This window comes from Somniosus microcephalus, chromosome 13 (assembly GCF_052327205.1).
Source record: "Somniosus microcephalus isolate GS21.2 chromosome 13, FLI_Smic_1.0, whole genome shotgun sequence".
Lineage (NCBI taxonomy): Eukaryota > Metazoa > Chordata > Chondrichthyes > Squaliformes > Somniosidae > Somniosus > Somniosus microcephalus.
The window spans coordinates 182,725,140-182,748,249 of NC_140999.1; the positions used below are offsets into that span (position 1 = coordinate 182,725,140).

Genomic DNA, 23,110 nt, shown 5'->3' on the forward strand with positions numbered 1-23,110 from the left:
TACCAGGCGGCATCCGAGTGGATCTGTGCCGTACCCTCTCTATTGCCTCAACGTCCCTCCTATACAGTGTGGAGCCCACAACTCGTGTTTAGTACTTCATACTAAGGTTATATAAAAAAGGACGTGACTGCGGCCAACCAAGTTGAAGTAGTTGCGCGCAGTTTTGCGGTTTATCCGGTCGTTCGCTAACTGAAAAGAAAATATTGTCGCCATTACAAAGAAAACACTTCCGGAGAGGGGAAGGTGGGGGGGGGGGGGGGGTGAAAAGAGATCGTTACCGTCGAACAGAGCCGTGTCAGGGAAAGAAAATCTGTGCCACTGCAAAACATCCATTTTTTTTAATGTTCTTTTTAAAAAAAAAAAAAAATTCTTCTATTTTCCCTTCACACGGAGCTTGCGCACCGTACAAATAAATCTCCGCAACCCTCCCCCCCGCGAAAATATCATGCATTAATACTTAAACCAACCCGCGCTGTTATTATACGTTGTTAAACCAACCCATAGCTCCAGGCATGTGATATGACTATATTATTATACATTCATACTTAAACCACCACAGATTTATCCGCTTCTGCGCGGCTTCCGGTTGTTGACAGCAGTCACTCCGATATACAAATCGACCATCGCATCTCGCCTTTTGTATTCCATAGTTTTATTAAACCCAGTCTTCCATTTGCTTTTTTCATTTTTATTAAAAAAGCACCTATACAGGTTGAGCGTCCCGAATCCGGCAAACTCGGGACCGAGGCCGAGCCGGTTTTCGGGTTTTTCCGGACTTCGGAACGTGTTTCTGATATCCGAAGTCGGAAACGCCCGAGCCCAGGTTGCGATATTTCCGGACTTCGGACATCAGAAACACGCGCAGAGTCCGGAAATGCCTCGGCCCAGGTTGCGATATTTCCGGTTTTTGGTAAGCCTCCCTCAGGGTGTCCGGATTCCTGAACATTTTACGGATTCCGGACGACCCTGCCACCAATCGTCCGAGTCCGGATCTCCGGATTTTGGACGCTCAACTTGTATTATCTACAAAATCTGCTCACAAAAATGCAAGAACACGAGTTAGCAAAAACCTAATTTTTTTTGGCAGTGCGCAGGGTGAGGGGAACGTACCTCCAGACCCTCCGAGAAAATAGATTTCAGTGCTCGCGTGCCCCTTCAGAAATTTTTTTAAAATATATAAACGCAGCGAGTTGTGATCTGGAACGCGCTGCCTGAAAGGGTGGTGGAAGCAGATTTAATAGTAACTTTCAAAAGTGAACTGGATAAATACTTGAAGGGATTAATCGGATAGCTCTACCAAAGAGCCAGCAGAGGCACGATGGGCTGAATGGTCTCCTTCTGTGCTGTTATCATTCCCTGATTCTAATGGATTTGCAGTATTAACTTAAAATGGAAGTTATATTTATTTATTTCTTTATTCTTCCCTACCTCCCCAAAACTTTTCCAAGTTTTCTCATTGATTTACACATTTTTTTTCCTGCCCCTCTTTCTCAAAGGGTTTACAGTTCTTGGTGAAGCTCCTTGCACCAGGAAGGTAGCTCCCGTCAACAACAAGTATCTAATGACTAGCACTTTCAACATGTGCTTATTTGGATCAACTCCAGCCACAACATCTGAGCATCATAGCGTCTTATTAGCATCTCCCTCCAAGCCTGGCACAGAAAGCAGTCCACCTCAGCAACACAAAAGGAAAATTCCCATTGCAAACACCACCTTTGGCTCAGAACTTCCATTTCAACTGTGCAAAACATTAAAAAAAAAGAGAAATATTTAATTTTTGCCAATTCATTTTCCCCACTGCTTGTACCTTGGTAAATATTCTGCCTGGTTGTCATGTGGCACGAGTTAGCACAGTGGATTCTGGGTACTGTAGTCACAGGAAAGAGTGTGAAAACTACACCTCCCACGATGCATCTCTCTCAGAAAGATAAGACAGACTTGCATTTATATAGCACCTTTCACGACCTCAGGACGTCCACAAAGCGTTTTACAGCCAATGAGGCACTTTTTGAAGTGCAGTCACTGTTGTAATGTGGGAAACGCGGCAGCCAATTTGCGCACAGCAAGCTCCCACAAACAGCAATTTGATAATGACCAGATAATCCGTTTCAGTGATGTTGGTGGAGTGATAAATATTGGCCAGGACACTGGGGAGAACTCCCCTGCTCTTCTCCAAAATAGTGCCATGGGATCTTTTACGCCCACCCGAGAGAGAAGACGGGGCCTCGGTTTAACGTCTCATCCAAAAGATGGCACCATCCGACAGTGCAGCGCTCCCTCAGCAGTGCCAGCCTAGGTTTGTGCTCAAGTCTCTGGAGTGGGAGACGAACCCAGGGCCTTCTGACTCTGAGGCGAGGGTGCTACCCACTGAAGGTCCTAGTTGTAGCTGGGTGGTGTATAATGTGGGCTGTTGCAATGCACTCTAGGTACTGTGGTTTTCATCCATCTCCTCTGGAACTATTATTCCCATAAAACGACACACACACACACACATTTCAACAGGAGCTAGAATTCCTCCTTTATGTAGAATTTTTACATCGAGTCACTCATTGCTTCAGTAAATCTGCTACTTTACATTGACGGGCAAACTGGTCCCTCTTAGGTTGTCGCAGGACTGTGGTAAACAACAGGCAGCACACTCCTGGGCGATCCATGAGCAATGCCAGGGGAGAGCTACTCAGATTTTATAAATAACAGCTGGCTTCAATCATGTGCTGCAAGTTCGTAATATAACCTTCAGGGTCAGATTACTATTGCTCTTGTGGTTTGTGACGTGTCTGAGCCACCAGATTGCATTGAAAGTCGTATATCTTTTCCCAGCAATATTCAGTGAGGCTGAAATGTTATCAAGGCTGTTGATGGTAACATTAGGTGGCAGCTGGACACTGAAACCACCCAAGGCTGAGTCGCACATTTCCCATCGTGACTGGCCAGTATCAACAAATCCACTAACACTACCTCACCAATTAGAGCGTTCTGGGCATGGCCTGACTAACAGACCCTTCCACCTCTTCTCAAGGCCTTGACTCTCTTGCTCGGACACAGATCCTCGGCCAGCAGTCACTTTCTGGTAAAAGTGCAGGCCGCAACACTGGCTCGTTGGCTGATCGTTAAGTTGTGGCAGGCGTATGGCCGAGGCTGATCTCTTACCTCAACAGGCCCCTGTTTGTGCCTTCCGGCAAGGGTCAGCATACAGCAATCCGTAGTGGGAACACTGCCTTATTTTTCCCTTTCCAAACCCATGTGCTCGCTGACCTACATTGGCTTGCAGTCCACTAAGACCTCAAATTTAAAATTAATGTTCAAATACCTCCATGTCCCTTTCCATCACCGCAGCCTCCTCCGGCCCTACAACCCTGTGAGAACTCTGCGTTCCTCCAAATCTGGCCTCTTGTATGTCCCCCCGACTTCCTTCGCTCCACCACTGGCAGCTGTGCCTTCAGCTGACTCAGCCCTAAGCTCTGGAATCCCCGCCTCCTTTAAGACCCTCCTTAAAATCTACCTCTTCCAAGCTTTTGGTCGCCAGTCCTAATGTTTCCTTCTTTGGCTCAATGTCAATTTTTGTCCGAGAACGCTCCTGTGAAGCCTTAGGACGTTTTACCATGTTCAAGGCACTATATAAATGCAAGTCGTTGTTCTAAGTGGCATTGCTGGCACTTGTAGCAACTCTACTATTGCCCCGGCTGACCCCTTGTGCCAAAGAGTGATAGGAATCCGGATTCCTCACATGGAAAACTACCAGTCGACCTGCGTACTCATGGGGTGGCCAAAAGCAGAAGTGCGGCGCATCTGTTCAACAAGGGAAGAAAGTATAATTACAATTGGACAAGAACTCGCCCCAGGCTGCTGCTGTATACCTGCTAGGATGAGGAGGAATTTCTTCACTCGGGAGGATTGTGAATCTTTGGATTAAAGCGAGGAGCATTCGTAATAAGGTGGATGAATTAGCTGCGCAGATAGATGTAAACGGATATGATATAATTGGGATTACGGAGACATGGCTCCAGGGTGACCAAGGCTGGGAACTCAACATCCTGAGGTATTCAATATTCAGGAAGGACAGGCAAAAAGAAAAAGGAGGTGGGTATCATTGCTGGTTAAAGAGATTAACACAATAGTAAGGAAGGATATTAGCTTGGATGATGTGGAATCTGTATGGGTAGAGATGCGAAATACCAAGGGGCAGAAAACATTAGTGGGAGTTGTATACAGACCCCCAAACAGTAGTGGTGAGGCTGGGGATGGCATTAATCAGGAAATTAGAGATGCGTGCAATAAGGGCACAGCAGTTATCATGGGCGACTTTAATCTACATATAGATTGGGCTAACCAAATTAGTAACAATACTGTGGAGGAGGAATTCCTAGAGTGTATACGGGATGGTTTCCTGGATCAATATGTCAAGGAACCAACTAGAGATCAGGCCATCTTAGACTGGGTATTATGTAATGAGAAAGGATTAATTAGGAATCTTGTTGTGAGAGGTCCCTTGGGGAAGAGCAATCATAATATGATAGAATTCTTCATTAAGATGAAGAGTGAAGTAGTTGACTCAGAGACTAGGGTCCTGAATTTAAATAAAGGAAACTACGATGGTATGAGGCGCGAGTTAGCTAGGATGGATTGGGGAACGTTATTTAAAGGGTTGACGGTGAATGGCAAACATTTAAAGATCACATGGATGGACTACAGAATTTATTCATCCCTCTCTGGCATAAAAATAGAACAGGAAAGGTGGCTCAACCGTGGCTAACAAGTGAAATTAGGGATAGCATAAGATCCAAGGAGCAGATATATAAATTGGCCAGAAAAAGCAGCAAAACTAAGGATTGGGAGCAGTGTAGGATTCAGCAAAGGAGGACAAAGGGATTAATTAAGAGGGGGAAAATAGAGTATGAGAGTAAGGTTACAGGGAACATAAAAACTGACTGTAAAAGCTTCTATAGATATGTGAAGAGAAAAAGATTAGTGAAGTCAAGCATAGGTCCCTTGCAGTCAGAATCAGGGGAATTTATAATGGGGAACAAAGAAATGGCAGACCAATTAAATATATACTTTGGTTCTGTCTTCACAAAGAAGGACACAAATAACCTCCCAGACAGTCAGGGAAAATAAGGTCTAATGAGAGGGGGGAACTGAATGAAATCAGTATTTGTAGGGAAATCGTATTAGGGAACTTGACAGAATTGAAGGCCGATAAATCCCCAGGGCCTGATAATCTACATCCCAGGGTACTTAAGGAAGTGGCCTAGAAATAATAGATGCATTGCTGGTCATCTTCCAAAATTCTATAGACTCTGGAACAGTTCCCATGGATTGGAGGGTAGCTAATGTAACCCCACTGTTCAAAAAGGGTGGTAGAGAGAAAACGGGGAATTATAGACCGGTAAGCCTGACATCGGTAGTGGGGAAAATGCTAGAGTCCATTATAAAAGATGTAATAGCAGAGCACTTGGAAAACAGTGACAGGATCGGACAAAGTCAACATGGATTTACAAAAGGTAAATCATGTTTGACAAATCTACTGGAATTATTTGAGGATGTAACTGGTAGAATAGATAAGGGAGAACCAGTGGATGTGGTGTATTTGGACTTTCAGAAGGCTTTTGACAAGGTCCCGCGTAAGAGATTTGCATGCAAAGTTAAAGCACATGGGATTGGGGGTAAGGTACTGACTTGGATAGAGAACTGGTTGGCAGACAGGAAGCAAAGAGTTGGAATAAACAGGTCTTTTTCCAAGTAGCAGGCAGTGACTAGTGGGGTACTGCAGGGATCAGTGCTTAGGACCCCAGCTATTCACATAGAAACATAGATAGAAGATAGGAGCAGGAGTAGGCCATTCAGCCACTCGAGTCTGCTCCGCCATTCAATGAGATCATGGCTGATCATCTAATTTCAGTACCCTGTCCCTGCCTTCTCCCCATATCCCTTGATCCCTTTAGCCTTAAGAAATATATCCAACTCCTTCTTGAATATATTTAATGAATTGGCCTCCACTGCCTTCTGTGGTAGAGAATTCCACAGGTTCACCACTCTCTGGGTGAAGAAATTCCTCCTCATCTCAGTCCTAAATGGCTTACTCCTTATCCTTAGACTGTGACCTATGGTTCTGGACTCCCCAGCCATCAGGAACATCCTTCCTGCATCCAGTCTGTCCAGTCCTGTTAGAATTTTATAAGTTTCAATGAGATCCCCTCTCATTCTTCTAAACTCCAGCGAGTACAAGCCCAATCGACCCAATCTCTCCTCATACGTCATTCCTGCCATCCCAGGTATCAGTCTGGTGAATCTTCGCTGCACTCCCTCCATGGCAAGAACATCCTTCCTCAGATAAGGCGACCAAAACCGCACACAATACTCAAGGTGTGGTCTCACCAAGGCCCTGTACAACTGCAGCAAGACATCCTTGTTCTTGTACTCGAACCCTCTCGCTATGAAGACCAACATACCATTTGCCTTCTTAACCGCCTGCTGCACCTGCATGCTTATCTTCAGCGACTGGTGCACAAGGACACCCAGGTCTCGTTGCACATCCCCTTCTCCCAATCTATTGCCGTTCAGATAATAATCTGCCTTCCTGTTTTTGCCACCAAAGTGGATAACCTCGCATTTATCCACATTATACTGCATCTGCCATGCTTCTGCCCAATCACCCAACCTGTGCAAATCATACTGGAGTTTCTCGGCATCCTCCTCACAGCACACACACCCACCCAGCTTTGTGTCGTCTGCAAGCTTGGAGATATTACATCTAGTTCCCTCGTCTAAATCATTAATATATATAGGGTCTAATGAGAGGGAAAGAAATCAGCATTTGTAGGGAAATGGTGTTAGGGAAATTGATGGGATTGAAGGCCGATAAATCCCCAGGGCCTGATAATCTACATTCTAGGGTACTTAAGGAAGTGGCCCTAGAAATAGTAGATGCATTGCTGGTCATCTTCCAGAACTCGATAGACTCTGGAACAGTTCCCATGGATTGGAGGGTAGCTAATATTACCCCACTATTCAAAAAAGGTGGTAGAGATAAACAGGGAATTATAGACCGGTAAGCCTGACATCAGTAGTGGGGAAAATGCTAGAGTCCATTATAAAAGATGTAATAGCAGAGCACTTGGAAAACAGTGACAGGATTGGACAAAGTCAACATGGGTTTACAAAAGGTAAATCGTGCTCGACAAATCTACTGGAATTATTTGAGGATGTAACTGGTAGAATAGATAAGGGAGAACCAGCGGATGTGGTGTATTTGGACTTTCAGAAGGCTTTCGATAAGGCCCCGCATAAGAGATTGGCGTGTAAAATTAAGGCACATGGGATTGGGGGCAAGGTACTAACTTGGATAGAGAACTGGTTGGCAGACAGGAAGCAAAGAGTTGGAATAAATGGCTCTTTTTCCAAGTGGCAGGCAGTGACTAGTGGGGTACCACAGGGATCGGTCCTAGGACCCCAGCTATTCACAATATATATAAATGATCTAGACGAGCGAACTAGATGTAATATCTCCAAGTTTGCAGACGACACAAAGCTAGGTGGGCGTGTGTGCCGTGAGGGGGGGGATGCAGAGAAACTCCAGGATGATTTGGACAGGTTGGGTGAGTGCGCAAATGCATGGCAGATGCAATATAACGTGGATAAATGCGAGGTTATCCACTTTGGTGGCAAAAACAGGAAGGCAGATTATTATCTGAACGGCAATAGATTGGGAATAGGGAAAGTGCAACGAGACCTGGGTGTCCTTGTGCACCAGTCGCTGAAGGTAAGCATGCAGGTGCAGCAGGTGGTTAAGGCGGCAAATAGCGACAGGATTCCAGTAGAGGGGCAGGAATGTCTTGCTGCAGTTGTACAGGGCTTTGGTGAGACCACACCTTGAGTATTGTGTGCAGTTTTGGTTGCCTTATCTGAGGAAGCATGTTCTTGCCATGGAGGGAGTGCAGCAAAGATTCACCAGACTGATACCTGGGATGGTAGGAATGACGTATGAGGAGAGATTGGGTCGATTGGGCTTATACTCGCTGGAGTTTAGAAGAATGAGAAGGGATCTCATTGAATCTTATAAAATTCTAACAGGACTGGACAGACTAGATGCAGGAAGGATGTTCCCAATGGCGGGCAATTCCAGAACCAGGGGTCACAGTCTAAGGATAAGGGGTAAGCCATTTAGGACAGAGATGAGGTGGAATTTCTTCACCCAGAGAGTGGTGAACCTGTGGAATTCTCTACCACAAAAGGCAGTTGAGGCCAAATCATTAAATATATTCAAGAAGGAGTTAGATATAGTTCTTAAGGCTAAAGGGGTCAAGGGATATGGGGAGAAAGGAGGGACAGGGTACTGAATTTGGATGAGCAGCCATGATCTCATTGAATGGCGGAGCAGGCTTGAAGGGCTGAATGGCCTACTCCTGCTCCTATCTTCTATGTTTCTATAATCTGCTGTTGTTTTGTTGGTTGAAGAATAAACATTGGCCAGGACACCGGGGATAACACCCGTACTCTTCCTCTGTATAGTGCCGTGGGATCTTTACAACGCCCACCTGAGAGCGCAGACGTGGCCTCGGTTTAACGTCTCATTGGAAAACGGCACCTCAGACAGTGCAGCACTCCCTCAGCACTGCACTGGAGAGTCAGCCTAGATTTTGTCCTCCAATTTCTGAGAGGAGGGGGAGGGCTAGAATCATGCTTTTTAGTCATTTTTTCCCCCCTAAAGACTTGACTTCAGTTTGTTACAATTCGCAGCCTACAAAATGTGAAACTATAGCTCTGCAAAGTAGCTGCTCACTACTGGCACACATACTTTTGGCAATGTTAAATAACGGACGCACTCTGACAATTTCCAAGTAGCTCCATGTCATTTGAAACGATTGGCATTGAAAAAAATTGCAATGATATGTTTTAAAACAGGGGTCCAAGACTCAGTTCCGTTCTTTATATTTTTAACCAGTTAAGTGCTGCGCAACTGTCTAGAAAGGAATCATGGGGTGTGGCTGTATGATGGAAACTGAGCTAACATCAGTGGAGCTAATGCATTGCTCCTCTAGGGATACAGGAACAGGGAAGACCATTCAGCCCCTCGAACCTGTTCCGCTATTCAATTAGATCGTGGCAGATCGGTACCTCAACCCCATCCCCATCTATCCGCCTTGGTTCCATATCTCTTGATACCCTTACTCAATATCAGTTTTGAAATGTTCAGCCTGGCTCTAATTTTATGCCCCCTTGTTGTGGACTCTATGGTCATAAACAAATAGATTCAACAAAGAGACAGAATAATTCAATCGTGAAACTTGGGTCATTAGCTCAGTTCTCGTGCTTTTTTGACCTCAATAACCTCTCCATATTATTTGCCAACTAAATTATAAGCAGGCCCGTTGAAACAAGCTCCCTTCATATAGTGCTTTAACGTAAATGGATAGTGGTGGCATGTTTAAGGGTTAAACTGTACACCTCTTCTATGAAGTATGGATAATGCCAGCACTTCCTGTAACGAGAGAGGCCGGAAAACAGGCCTTGGATTAATATTACATTAGCAGCCAATGCACAGATGGCGATTCATGTGAAGACTCAACTCTTTTAATGAGAGGTGGCATTATTTTTGTTTCAAGACAGAGTTTCCCATTTTAATAATGCGCGACGAGGAAAGAGGCCAGCAAACAATTAAAGGGGGCAGCAGCTTACTCAGTTCTTCCATAATTCTGAATCTTGTGAAGCGAGATAACTGCACGCTGTGTCTTGCTATCTTGGTTTGTCCTTCTACTATGATTAGTTGAAGGCAGCCTCTGCCGGAGGCTATTCCGTGTCGAACTTCTTCCTGTCGAGACTCCTCTGGAGGCTCGGCAAACGGACCCCAGTGAGAGACCGAGTCACAGAAACCACGACTGGCCTGTGCCAATTTAAATCTTAAGTTAGGCGTCCCGTGAGGGGGCTACAACTGCCCTCGGCACTGCCGTTAGGCTTGGGAAAGTAAACAAACTCTGGTAGGGTTCCCGCTCTTGATTACTGCCTTGATGATCCTGAATGGAAGTACGTGTGGGAACAAGATCAGAGAATTATAATTACACAGAATGTACAGCTCAGAAACAGGCCATTCGGCCCAACTGGTCCACGCCAGGGTTTATGTTCCACACGAGCCTCCTCTCTAACCTCCCACTCTTCATCTCACTATCAGCATAACCACCTATTATTTTCTCCCTAATAACAGAAAATGCTGGAAAAACTCAGCAGGCCAGGCAACATCCGTAGAGAGAAAATAGAGTCGACGTTTCGGGTCGAACCCTTTTTCAAAACTGGAAAGGAAATGAAATAGATCGAAGGCAGGGCTGGGAGAGAACAAAAGAAGTGAAGAGACATTAAGAGGTATTCAAAACCAGACGAGATGGTGATCGGACTAGTGGAGACAAAAGACGGCTCTAGATTAGGTGTGAAGTGTTCTGGCAGAATGAGAGACAGCTGCCATGTGGGAGAGAAAAAAAAGGGAGGGGTGGGGGAAAGGGCCAAAACAAAGATGTGGATAAAATATAAGCAAAAATGTAATGGGGGCCGAGGTTATGATCTGAAATTGTTGAACTCGATGTGGAGTCCGGAAGGCTGTAAAGTGCCTAATCGGAAGATGAGGTGCTGTTCCTCGAGTTTACGTTGAGCTTCCGTGGAACAATGCAAGAGCCCGAGTACAGTGAGGTCTGAGTGGGAATGGGGCGGTGAATTAAAATTAAAGTTATTTTCTCCCTCGTGTTTATCCAGCTTCCCCTTAAATGTATCTACGCTAGTCGCCTCAACTACTCCCTATGGTAGCAAGTTCCACATTCTCATCACTCTCTGGTAAAGAAGTTTCTCCTGAATTCCCTATTGGATTTATTAGTGACTATCTTATATTGATGACCCCTAGTTCTGGTCTCCCCCACGAGTGGAAACAGCTTCTCTACGTCTACCCGATCAAACCCTTTTATAATCTTAAAAATACCCCCATCAGGTCACCCCTCAGCCTTCCCTTTTCTAGACAAAGGAGCCCCAGCCTGTTCAATCATTGCTGATAGATTATAACCTCTCCATTCTGGCATCATCCTAACGGTTACCGTCGCCGCTAACCTCCCACTGAATTTCGCAGGAGGCGTTGACGGCGCCGCGCCCAGGCGCTAGATGCTTTGCGTCTCCCGTTAGCAACCAAATTTTTAGGCCTTAGTCTCTTATTTTCCAAGCAGTATGTGGCCTCCTTATTCTTCCTACCAAAATGCACCAGTTCAGGCACGTATGTGATGCCCCTCATGGCAGAATTGCCCACCAGCACCCACCATTAAGACTCATGCTTAAATAATGGATGAAGGACCAAAGGGCAAGCAATGACTTTAAAACTGCACTCCAGCAAGCAGTCGGCATCTTCATAAGGAAAGGGAAGTAAAGAAATGGCTGAGAAAAAGTTAGCTAGAATTTTTTTTTTTTTTTTTTTTTTTTTAAATATATTGTCTTAAGAAAAACTCCCAAACTCTGACAATAAGTGTTGATTGAGTATCAGCAACAGGACTGATGAGTTGTTAAGGGGAGAGAAGGATAAATGTACATGGCAACAAGAGATCTGGAAAATCCAAAGTGCATTAGCCTTAACATAAGAACTAGGAGCAGGAGTCGGCCATTCGGCCCCTCGAGCCTGCTCCGCCATTCAATAAGATCATGGCTGAACTTCTACATTAACTCCACTTTCCCGCCCTATCCCCATATCTGTTGATTCCCTTAGTGCCCAAGAAGCTATCGATCTTAGTCTTGAATATACTCAACGACTCAGCATCCACAGCCCTCTGGGGCAGAGAATTGCAAAGATTCACAACCTTCTGAGTGAAGAAATTTCTCCTCATCTTGGTTTTAAATGGCCGCCCCCTTATCCTGAGACTGTGACCCCCTAGTTCTGGACTCTCCAGCCAGGGGAAACCGCCTCTCAGCATCGACCCTATCAAGCCCTTTAAGAATTTTATACATTTCAATGAGATCACCTCTCATTCTTCTGAACTCGAGAGTATAGGCCCATTCTACACAATCTCTCATCATAGGACAGCCCTCTCATCCCAGGAATCAATCTAGTGAACCTTCGTTGCACCGCCTCCAAGGCAAGTATATCCTTCCTTAGGTAAGGAGACCAAAATTGTGCACAGTACTCCAGGTGTGGTCTCACCAGGGTCCTATATAATTGCAGTAAGACTTCCTTACTCTTACACTCCAACCCCCTTGCATAAAGGCTAACATACCATTTGCCTTCCCAATTGCTTGCTGAACCTGCATGCTAGCGTTCTGTGATTCATGTACAAGGACAACCAAATCATTCTGAATACCAACGTTTACTAGTCTGAGCTTGTAATTCAGTGTGATATTCATTCCTAATCACAACCCCTATAAAATTTGGACTACGTTTAAAGTCAAAGTGATTCAATTGAAATGGAAAACTCAAAGAAGGTCGGCCTTTTATTGTTTCAGATCTTAATCGAGGCCAAGTTTACATATTAACAATGCAAAAAAAAACACTGGTGCTCAATGCAAACAGCACAAATGATTCTCTACTGAATGACTTTTTTTTTTATAAAGACCGATGTTGACAGAGTGACTGCCTGACCTCAGCTGGAGCACTGGCTCGAAGTGTTTACAAAACAAAAAAGTCTCCACTGAACTTGGCTTATAATTCGAACAAGGCTCCAAATCAACAAATACGAGGAAATCCAGAGACTCTTTAGGGAACTGCTTTCCCAAGCCTAACCCCAGATGGACATCAGGGCTGCTTCCAAAACCTCCCTTCCCTTCCGATTCAGCTCTTACTGTGTTTGAGCAAAGCAAGACTATTTAAAAAAAAAACAATTGCACTGCTCCAAGGAACTGAGAATAAATGTGTACAGATGTGTAAAGGGATTATCACACTAGAGTTTGAGAGCAGGATCTTAATGTGCCCATGAGAACACAAGATACAGGAGCAGACCATTCGGCCCTTCGAGCCTGTTCCACCATTCAATAAGATTATCGCTGATCTTCTACCTCAACTCCACCTTCCCGCACTATCCCCATATCCCTTAGTGCCCAAAAATCTATCGATCTCAGTCTTGAATATACTCAACGACTGAGCCTCCACAGCCCTCTGGGGTAGAGAAATCCACAGATTCACCACCCTCTGAGTGAAGACATTTCTCCTCATCTCAGCCCTAAATGGTCAACCCCTTATTCTGAGGCTGTGACCCCTGGTTCTAGATTCCTCAGCCATGGGAAATAGCTTCCCAGCTTCTACCTGGTCAAGCCCTTTAAGGATTTTACATGTAGGATCCTGTCAGAATTAGCCTGGACCATGATCACTTAAGGACAAGGTGGCATTCTAGGAACTGAGTGTTAGTTTACATACTGACCTCGTGTCCGCTAATTTGCCCCATTTTCTCCTTTACCTCCCTCGCTTCCCCTCCCTCAGCCTCTGTCTTCTGCTTGACAGTTCCCCACACAAGCACAGTTGGTAACTCATGGTGTAGATGATCGCAGGTACCCTCCACCCAAAGCATCCTATGGAGCAACAGGCTGGTCCCAGATTTTTAAAATTTAACAAAACACAAGTGATCCGAGGGGTCCACTCGCAGAGCCAAATTTTAAAACTGCTTCCAAAGTCAAAGTCCAAAGAGGAAATGCGGAATAGCAGCTTTAAAAAAAAACGCAGAAACATAATCTGGTTGTTATCCTTGAGAGACTGGAGAACAAACCGCAGAAACATGAAACCAAGAGCATTCCTTGCTTCTGAAAGGATCTAGAGTTTAGATAATGAGCTGTATACCATAATTGCAACCCACCCAAGCCCTTTTCAAATGAAAGCCCTTCCTTACTGCTCTCCTGAAGGCGATGACTCACGTAGGGGAATGATTCCATGGGCAGAGGCCCTCTTGTATCTTATCTAGTGGACTATTCCTTTGTGAGGAACATAGGCCATTCAGCTCTTTTAGTTTGTTCCGCCTGGAGTGTTGATGCAGCTAAACAGAGTGCATTAACCCATCCGCACTCGGCAGTGTAAAACCTGGGGACAGTAGAGATAACTGTGGTGGCACCAAGGTGGGAGGTGAAAGACTTCATGACAGAGGTCGCGCTGGCCTATATGGCTCAGTACACAATACATTTACCCACAGCCATATAAGGGAGGCTGGTCCTTCTCATTTTTACTGAAGAGCGTCTACTTTTGATTGTGTGCTGGCTGCTGCATGGTCATGACTAATGTTCCCGCTATACTGCTCAACGGTCTGGAGGTCCCGCGCAGGCCACTCACCGGCTTTTTACAGGGAAGAAAAAGAGCACGCGCAAAAAATTTGAATAAGCCGCGCACCCAGTTAAAGGGACCGCGCACGGGAAAATTTTTTAAAGGGAACATTGGTGATAACTGAATTTTTACTTATTTATGTTTTTTCTCCCTTCATTCTTTTAAAAAAGAGGTTCTGCACATCAGTTCCCCGGCTTAAAATGACAAAGACATTCCATTAAAGGTTTAAAAAGAAAAATCAGCAAGGAGATATTGGCCCACGGTGAAAATGTCTCTTTCCCACCCCCTCCCCCCTCCCCCCCCCCCACCCTTCTGTTTATATATTTTTTTTAAATGACATTTTAAACCAGGGTCCCATTTAACATTCTGCGTCTCCACACCCGACGGGTGGTGTTGCTTCCCCTCTCCTTTGCTTGGAAGATAACACTTACCGAATAATCTTAACAAGTTCGCTCATGTTGACATGGTCTGGAACTAAGAATTTGGTCTTGTCCAGCACTGGCAGCTGCTTCTCCCCCTTGTACCTTTCAATGATCACCTGTCAACGGAAGAGAGTCACGGTGAAGAGATCGATATACACAATAGGAGTCTTTTTTTTTTTTAAATAAGGGGGGCAGGGAAGTTTAATACTGTAGCAAAGCATCCATGCACAGGACTGGCCCTTTAATTAGATTTTGTTATATAAAAAGTGCGCAGAAACTACAGTGGAACCTCCACTATCCACCGCAGTAGAGGGAACTTGCCCCAGTAGATGCTGGAAATTGGAGGATAATTGGCAATGGCTGAATTTTGATCTTACATATATGGGCATAGTAATGCCCTGGGCATGGGAGTGTAAACAAGCACAAAACAAATGTGTTTAATTTATTCTTTTTTAGATTGTGAGGTTGATTTGTGTCAGACAGGGGGATAATTGGTGATAATGGACTGGGCAATGAGGCAGCTTCTCAGGGCTTTTAGTTCCACGACACTCCTGGCAGATAATCGGGAAGGCAGGATACTGAAGTGCAGGTAATGGAGGGTCCCACTATTTCTGACTGCCAGATGTCCCCAATACAATTTGTAACTGCGGTTCGTAGAGCCGCAATGTTCAAACTACGTTCCTTGGACCACATGGGACTCCTGGGCCTTGCCGATTAGGCCACAAAGCTCTGTCCTATTTGTGTTTATACTTCGCTAGCTTGCCTTGTTAAATTATTGTGGGCTTGGCAGTTTGGAAGGGGCTTATTTTATTGGTAGATAATCCTAAATCTTGGTTAGTATCGATGACTTGAGACTTCAGACATATGCAAATCAAAGGGTTTAAACGTTATATACACATATGGCCCACGGGGCTCCGTGAGCACCCAAGTGGCAATCCTGCTGTGAAATATTCTTATACAGGTAGACTACCCTTTATCCGAACTTCCGAAAACCGAAACCCTCTAAAAACCGAAGGTTTTTTCGTTCAGCGTAAGTCGTGCGCACGACCCCCCGCGGACCCCCGCCGGCCCCGACCCCCGGCCGACCCCCCCGCGGACCCGACCCCCGCCGACACACCCGTGGACCCCCGCCGGCCCCGACCCCCGCCGACTTACGCTGAGCGTCAGCGTAAGTCGTGCGCACGACCCCCCCCCGCCGACCCCGACCGTAAGTTGGCGGGGGTCGGTGGGGGTCGGGGCCGGCGGGGGTCCGTGGGGGTCCGCGGGGGGGGGGTCGGGGCCGGCGGGGGTCCGCAGGGGGGGGGGGGGTCGGGGCCGGCGGGGGTCGGTGGGGGTCGGGGGTCCGCGGGGGGTCGTGCGCATGACCCCCCCGCGGACCCCCGCCAACCCACCTTCCGAAATTCTCCGAAAACCGAAACACGGCTGGTCCCGAGGTTTTCGGATAAAGGATAGTCTACCTGTAGCGCTATTGGGAGTAGGCAGACACTGCAGGAGTTGCCACCCAAGAGTGAATGGTCTTAAATTACTCCATGTTATGACTTTAATGTCTTCAGTCATCAAAATGTTGACAAAACACATTTGTTGGTGGCAGGGCAGGTCAAGGAAGGAGAGGGACTAATATTCTGATGTAACCGCTGTTTTCGACTCCAGATAAAGTCTGATCGGAGAAGGACATCGGACTTGGGTGTAAGCCTGGGTTTGGTCAGAATTGGAGACCCAGTGTTTCACGGGCTGAGCTTCTCCAAGGAGATGCTGAGATAAGACAGATATAGGCCCAATGTGGCCAGGCAGCTTAGTGAACCTAGGCAAATGCTCTCAGGATATTCAAATTATAGTCCCGAGGAGACAGACAGTGGCTGCATATATCATCGCATCTTGCTTTGTAGGCTCACAAGCAAAAATTAAGCCAGAGCTTAAAGCAACAGGAATAGAAATAGTACTTTTGACCGCTTCTTCTTCGGCAGTCCCTCGGAACCGAGGATGACTTGCTTCCACATTAAAAGTGAGTTCGCAGGTGACTGATGAGTCCAATGTGGGACCTACAGTCTCTGTCACAGGTGGGGCAGACGGTGGGTGGGGTGCTTGGGTTGACGTGCGCTGCCTGCGCTTGGCTTCCGCTTGCTCCCAGCCTAATGCTACAGTGACTATGCAAATAAAGATGTTGGAATCGTTCTGAAGAGTTTTGCACAACTAACCACGGGACAGAAAAGACAGACTTGCATTTATATACTGTAGCGCCTTTCACAACCACCGGACATCCCAAAGTGCTTTACAGCCAATGAAGTACTTTTTTTGAAGTGGAGTCACTGTTGTAATGTAGGAAACGCGGCAGCCAATTTGCGCACAGCAAGCTCCCGCACACAGCAATGTGATAATGACCAGATCATCTGTTTTTGTTATGTTGATTGAGGGATAAAATATTGGCCCAGGACACCGGGGATAACTCCCCTGCTCTTCTTCAAAATAGTGCCATGGGATCTTTTACATCCACCCGAGAGCAGATGGGGCCTCGGTTTAATGTTTCATCCTAAAGACGCCACCTCCGACAGTACTGCAGCCTAGATTTTTGCTATCAACTGAGTCACTGGCTGACCAGGAATAAATTCTCCACCCGGTGCAGACACTGGTATTTTGCTACTGCTGGGAAGCAGAAACTTCTTTATGGCCAAGTTACTGTATGTTGCTGCTGGAGCCTGGGGCCTTCAATTCCCCAATTACTTACTTGGGCAAGACAAACGGTGCACATGCTGCAACTGTGCAAACTGTCATCCTCTCCGCTTTGAAAGCCGATGACTTAAACATATATAATGCAAAAACTGCTCAAGGGCTGAAATGCAATGTGGCTGAACAAAGACCAGCTGGTCAAGCCTTTCTCGCTGCACTGTAAACATGGATTCTGTGGTTCTACGTGTTATTACAACGGGCTGGAACTGTGCATGTCTGCCCTAGTCTCCGGAGTTACGCAAGCCTCTGTTCTCCCACTTCAACATCAAGGCCAGACGTGCTCAACAGGTAAACACTTAACTGTAGACCACAGTGCCAAGGCTTTCTCATCATTGAAAATGGCACGAAATATTAGCGTGAATACTGCAAGTAACACCAATGTACCGTCAGGAGCACAGGAACAGGAGGAGGCCACTCAGCCCCTCGAGCCTGTTCCGCCATTCAATTCGATCATGGCACCCACAAAATCTCCGATCAACTTCTGACGTTGGCCATGTCATGAATGGGTAGCCCCACTAACGATACTGACTCGTCCAGGGGTACAGTTCATGTCATTAATGGGTAGCCCCACTAACAATACTGACTCGTCCAGGGGTACAGTTCTATGAACACTGGCAGTTGTCCAGCACATCACACAAGTAGCCATTCCTCACCTGTGACCCTGTAAACATAGAAACATAGAAGATAGGAGCAGGAGTAGGCCATTCGGCCCTTCGAGCCTGCTCTGCCATTCAATGAGATCATGGCTGATCATCCAAATTCAGTACCCTGTCCCTGCCTTCTCCCCATATCCCTTGATCCCTTTAGCCTTAAGAAATATATCCAACTCTGTCTTGAATATATTTAATGAACTGGCCTCCACCGCCCTCTGTGGCAGAGAATTCCACAGGTTCACCACTCTCTGGGTGAAGAAATTCCTCCTCATTTCAGTCCTAAATGGCTTACCCCTTATCCTTAGACTATGATCCCTGGTTCTGGACTCCCCGGCCATCAGAAACATCCTTCCTGCATCTAGTCTGTCCACGCCTGACAGAATTTTATAGGTTTCGATGAGATCCCCTCTCAATCTTCTAAACTCCAGTGAGTATAAGCTCAATTGACACAATCTCTGGTGGTGATGGGGGGGGGAAATTAAATCTTGGTGGTGATGGGGGGGGGGGGGGGGGGGAAGAGAGAGCAAAATCTTGTCCCAGCTATGCACATACACTTTCCAGCTAGGTACAAGGCTACGGACCAAGAGCTGGAAAGTGGGATTAGGCTGGATAACTCTTTTTCGACCGGCGCAGACACAATGGGCTGAATGGCCTCCTTCTGTGTCATAAATTTCTATGATTCTATGATACAGAAGCTGATTTCTCCCCACCAACCAACCAACCCAGTCCCGGAACTACATTACCAATTATAAACAGAACCTTTTTTTAAAAAATATATAAAATGTTTAAATTCCAATTCCCCCTCCTCCCCATCGCCAATTCTCAAAATGTTAACACTTATAGTTTACCACAAAACAAAAAAAAATACACCCAAGAACACACATTAATTTCCAACTCGATTTATTTCAACACTGAAATATCCAGTCTGACTACCAGGAGACGCTGCCCCTTTAAGACTAGCTCTCAACACATTAGACGGGCTGTATAATATTAAAAGCTTCCGCTTGTCACCCAGTGAGGAGTCTTTCTCCCAGCACCTGCCGGGTTGGGTGAGGTGAGGCGGGGGGTGTTCTGGGTGACCAGGAGGGCGGTGCGGGAGGTTTATTAGCTTAACTGTTCCCAAAACGCAATGCGGTAAAAAGCAATGATGTAATCCCGTCTCTGCTTTATTGACAGTCGGGCTGGAGTCCCCACCTGTTATAGCAGGAAGTCTGCAGAGCGCAGCTTTGGGCCGATTACCCACAACTGATCGGCTCTCCTCGGCGGCGCAAACACTGAAACTGTAAGGGCAATCGACACCTACACAAGGTGCAATTGTTTATCCTTCACAAAACACGCCATTTAAGAACCATTGAAATCCTTCCCTCTAGATTGGTGTACAGTAACTAAAATTAGCAACAAAGAAACAATTAAGGAATATTCATCTCTCTTCGCAAATATTCCTCGACTCATATTTTAGCCAGCCAATAGGGAGGGCTGGCCTCGGAATGATTCACGTAGGATCATAGAATGGCACAACACAGAAGGGAGCCATTCGGCCCATCGTGCCTGTACTAGCCCTTTGAAAGAACTGTCCAATTAGTCCTCTTTCCCCATAGCCCTGCAAATGTTTCCCCTTCAGCTAGGTTCCAACAAAGTGAAACTTAAAAAAAAAAAAAAATTTAAATTTGTTTTGACACCCATCCCATCTCCCCCAAAAGAAAGTTTACAGTTCAGAGCTCTAATCATAGCATAGCAATGGAAGGCAACTTACTGGTATCTTGTTAGGATGCTGGTCTCTGATCTGTTGAACTTCTTTAACTCGATCAGCTGTACCACGAATAAAAAGCAAGACATATTATTCTGACCCAGCTGTCACTGGGATAGCCAATTTCTTTAATTCAATTACATAGAATTAAATTAAGTGTATCTTACTCACTTTCATGGGTCATTACAGGATACAGTACATGACACTCGCAGATTACATAGAGTCACTGCCTTAGAGCCAAGTACAGTTCTTTAGCACCAGGTGTTACAAGTTGACAGGATCAGGGCCTTTTCCTTGATGCAGATGAAGCGGGTGGTCCAGTAAGGTTTCTGGGCACTGCATGTGGGTAAGCCGTGGGCAGTGTTACAGCCTCTCATGGCACTGGCAGAGTCAGGGGTCTCCCTTGGTCAAACCAATCATCTGGGGTCAGTTCAGCCTGGGGGGGGGGGGGGGGGGGGGGGAAGGCGGTAGGGTAACTCCAGTGAGCTGAGAAGTAGGGTGGGTCTGCAGAAAGGGGGTCCACAACCCCAGTTACGTGCTCCTGCATCACTCGCTCACACTGGCCGTGTTCCAGTTGCTTTGTCCAGGTCGTGTGGCCGAGTGCTGTGCTGCACCCTATCAGTAGGATGCACTTGGGAGCAAGATGGGTGGGGGTGGGCGCCATGGTAAGAAAGGTCCTTCATGGTCCCTGTACCCTCCATATCTGCTTCCAGAAGGGCTGAAGGCAGGGACAGCAACAGAATGTGGTGAACAACGAAAGTCAAACAACACATTCAGTCTTGGCGGAAGATAATTACAACTCCTAAGGTAATCAATGGGGTCCTGTCCTATTAAAGGTCATCGACCTGAAACGTTAACTCTTGTTTCTCTCTCCACAGATGCTGCCTGACCTGCTAAGTATTTCCAGCATTGTGTGTTTTTATTCCCGTCCTTGGTACCACTTTCCCAATCTTTCAGTATTACAACACTGGATTTGGTCAAATTTGGTAACATCTGGCAATTAAACAATCTAGGCAACAAAGGGCAAATGTCTCCTTGGAGTTGAGTTATTGGATCATTGGCATCAAACATTACAGACAGGATTACAATATTATGGAGCTTTAAGGTTTTAATGAGCGAGGAATGTGTTTCCACTCCTACTGTGGAAGGAGGGAGGAAATAAGGTATAGTATTGAAAAATCACAATATAGGTCATCTAATTTCATAATAAAATTAGATGTTTTCATTAAATTGATTTTTATTTCACCTAAAACTGGAGATTAGGGACCAATACTTGAAATTTGAGCTCATATTTAAGAAACAAAAACCAGGGTCCAACTCCCCTAGAGAAAACCCTCCTCAAACTAGGCCTCAATTCAGGAACCGATATAAAATAACGATGGCTTTAAAAAAAAACACACCATCTTTGTCTGATATATTAATGTGGGAAAGCCCAAACTATTTTCTCTTGAACGCAAGCACCATCTCCAAAAAGGTGAAAACACGTTGAAATTTCAGTCTCTGAGGCAATTCAAGGCCAGACCCCTACGTGCTTCTACACACCTAACTAATAACAACACACATCAATCTATTACGCATTACGTCATTTGTCACGCCCCTTTAACTTAAAACTGGCTTAATATCAGTTTTTGAAAATATATATATATTTTTTTTAATTAATAGCTCAGCAGTTAAATGGATGGTTGAAAATTCCATCTTGTCAGTAAGTATTTTGCTTTATAAATTAATACCAAACATATAATTGAAGATGAATGGGAGATAACCTCTGCCATTATTTTCACCAAACAGGGTACAAGTTGCCTTTAGAATTAAAAGTAAATACACAAGAATGTCTGTCCAAAGTGTAAAAATAGCACAATATATATACACACACACACACACACACACACACACGAGCTGATGTCCTCCCCAGTGTTTATTGCAGTACTCTGGCAAATTATAATTTTAGGTTTTTTTTAAAACATCTATTTTTAACATTGTAATTGAGACCAGATTACACAAAAAAGAGGGGAGAAATGTGACCTATTTTCTAACTAAATTTCGCATTGGTAGTTAAAAGAAAACAAAAAGATCTGTAGAGGTGGTGCCGGGGGGGGGGGGGGGGAAAGACGAATTCTCTTTGTTAGTAAAACAGTTTTTTTAAAAAGGGCGATTTTGCTGTAAAATGGCTTCCAAAGTGTGAATACAGCAGCAACAACAAATCCCGATCCTTTAGAAAGCCCTTTCCCGAGAATTGTGACGAGGTTAGTTCGAGCCACAATTACAGAGACTGCAGATCAGTGATGCACAATATTACTGGGTTTGTTTCAGGATTGAGAAAAAGGATGAAAAAAAAATTATCGAGATTCGTTTCAATAGAAATGGTGAGTTGAAAAGAGGACAAAATGTTGAGGTTTGCTTTTGTAATGCATTGTCCTCAGGCTACCAGCGATCTCAGGCAGAGAGCGTTCCCTTTGTTAGGCACTTTAGAGAATTCTTCCTTGTTGCCTGCAATTGATCTCTCTCTCTCTTCTCTTCCACCCTCCCTCCCCCCACTTCTGGCTCTGAGCTGTCCTTTTAACAGCTGTTAAATGAATCCACACTGGTATCATCCCCACGACCACCCCACCCCAGTCAGCTGAGAGAAGGTCAAAAGGAAAATAAGACAGAGGCAGGGAAAGAAACGCAGCACACAGCCCCGCAGAGAAAGGAAAGGAGACACAAACAAACAAAAACACCAGCCAAGACTTCTTCCGAAGTGCTACATTTCTCCCCCCTTCTGTTCCTCCTCGATCCTTTATGCTCTTTTCCACCTCCCAATCCCTCGCCTCTCTCTCTCTCTCTCCCCCCCCCTCTGCCTTGCAGCTCGCCCACTTACCGAAGCTTCTCCTCTGTTTGAACGACTTGTCAGAAGGCATTTTCTAGCCAGGAGAACCCGAGAATGATCAGCTGAAGCGGACGGTGCTGTTCCTGATGTGTCCAAACACAGGGCGGTGTCACAAACCCGATCACGTGAACACCTTGACGTCAACGCAAAAGGCACTTAAGGGGGAGGGCGCGGGGGAAGCAACTGACATGTTCGCCGACGATAATTTCAAAACCAGCATAAAGGGAAAGTGCTAAATCAAACATTGTCTTTTTTTGTAAGAAAGATAAACGGTTAAAGTTCAGCCGTTCAACTGTATTCGAACAATAATCTTAATATCTTTCGAAGTCACTTCGGTCATATTTCATTAACGACAAAAGGGGTTGTTACCATTTTTCCTTATGTATCAATTTTAATCTTTACAGTTCTTGCTCGACAGAAAGTATATTAGGAACTGTTTGTACT

At 45.5% G+C, this 23,110-nt stretch overlaps 1 protein-coding gene across 1 annotated transcript in view; it reads right to left on the minus strand.

Annotated features, from left to right (window-relative positions):
• Nucleotides 1-22,794, minus strand: part of LOC147108850 (microtubule-associated protein 1 light chain 3 alpha) — a 38,228-nt gene extending 15,434 nt beyond the window's left edge. Inside the window, exons 1-3 of the mRNA XM_086005756.1 lie at nt 22,658-22,794; nt 19,807-19,862; nt 14,686-14,792 (exon numbers count right to left, since the gene is read on the minus strand). Of these exons, the coding sequence (XP_085861882.1) occupies nt 14,686-14,792; nt 19,807-19,862; nt 22,658-22,697 (203 nt within the window). The 5' untranslated portion in view covers nt 22,698-22,794. The remainder of the gene's footprint in view (nt 1-14,685; nt 14,793-19,806; nt 19,863-22,657) is intronic.
• Nucleotides 22,795-23,110: the final 316 nt, after the last annotated feature.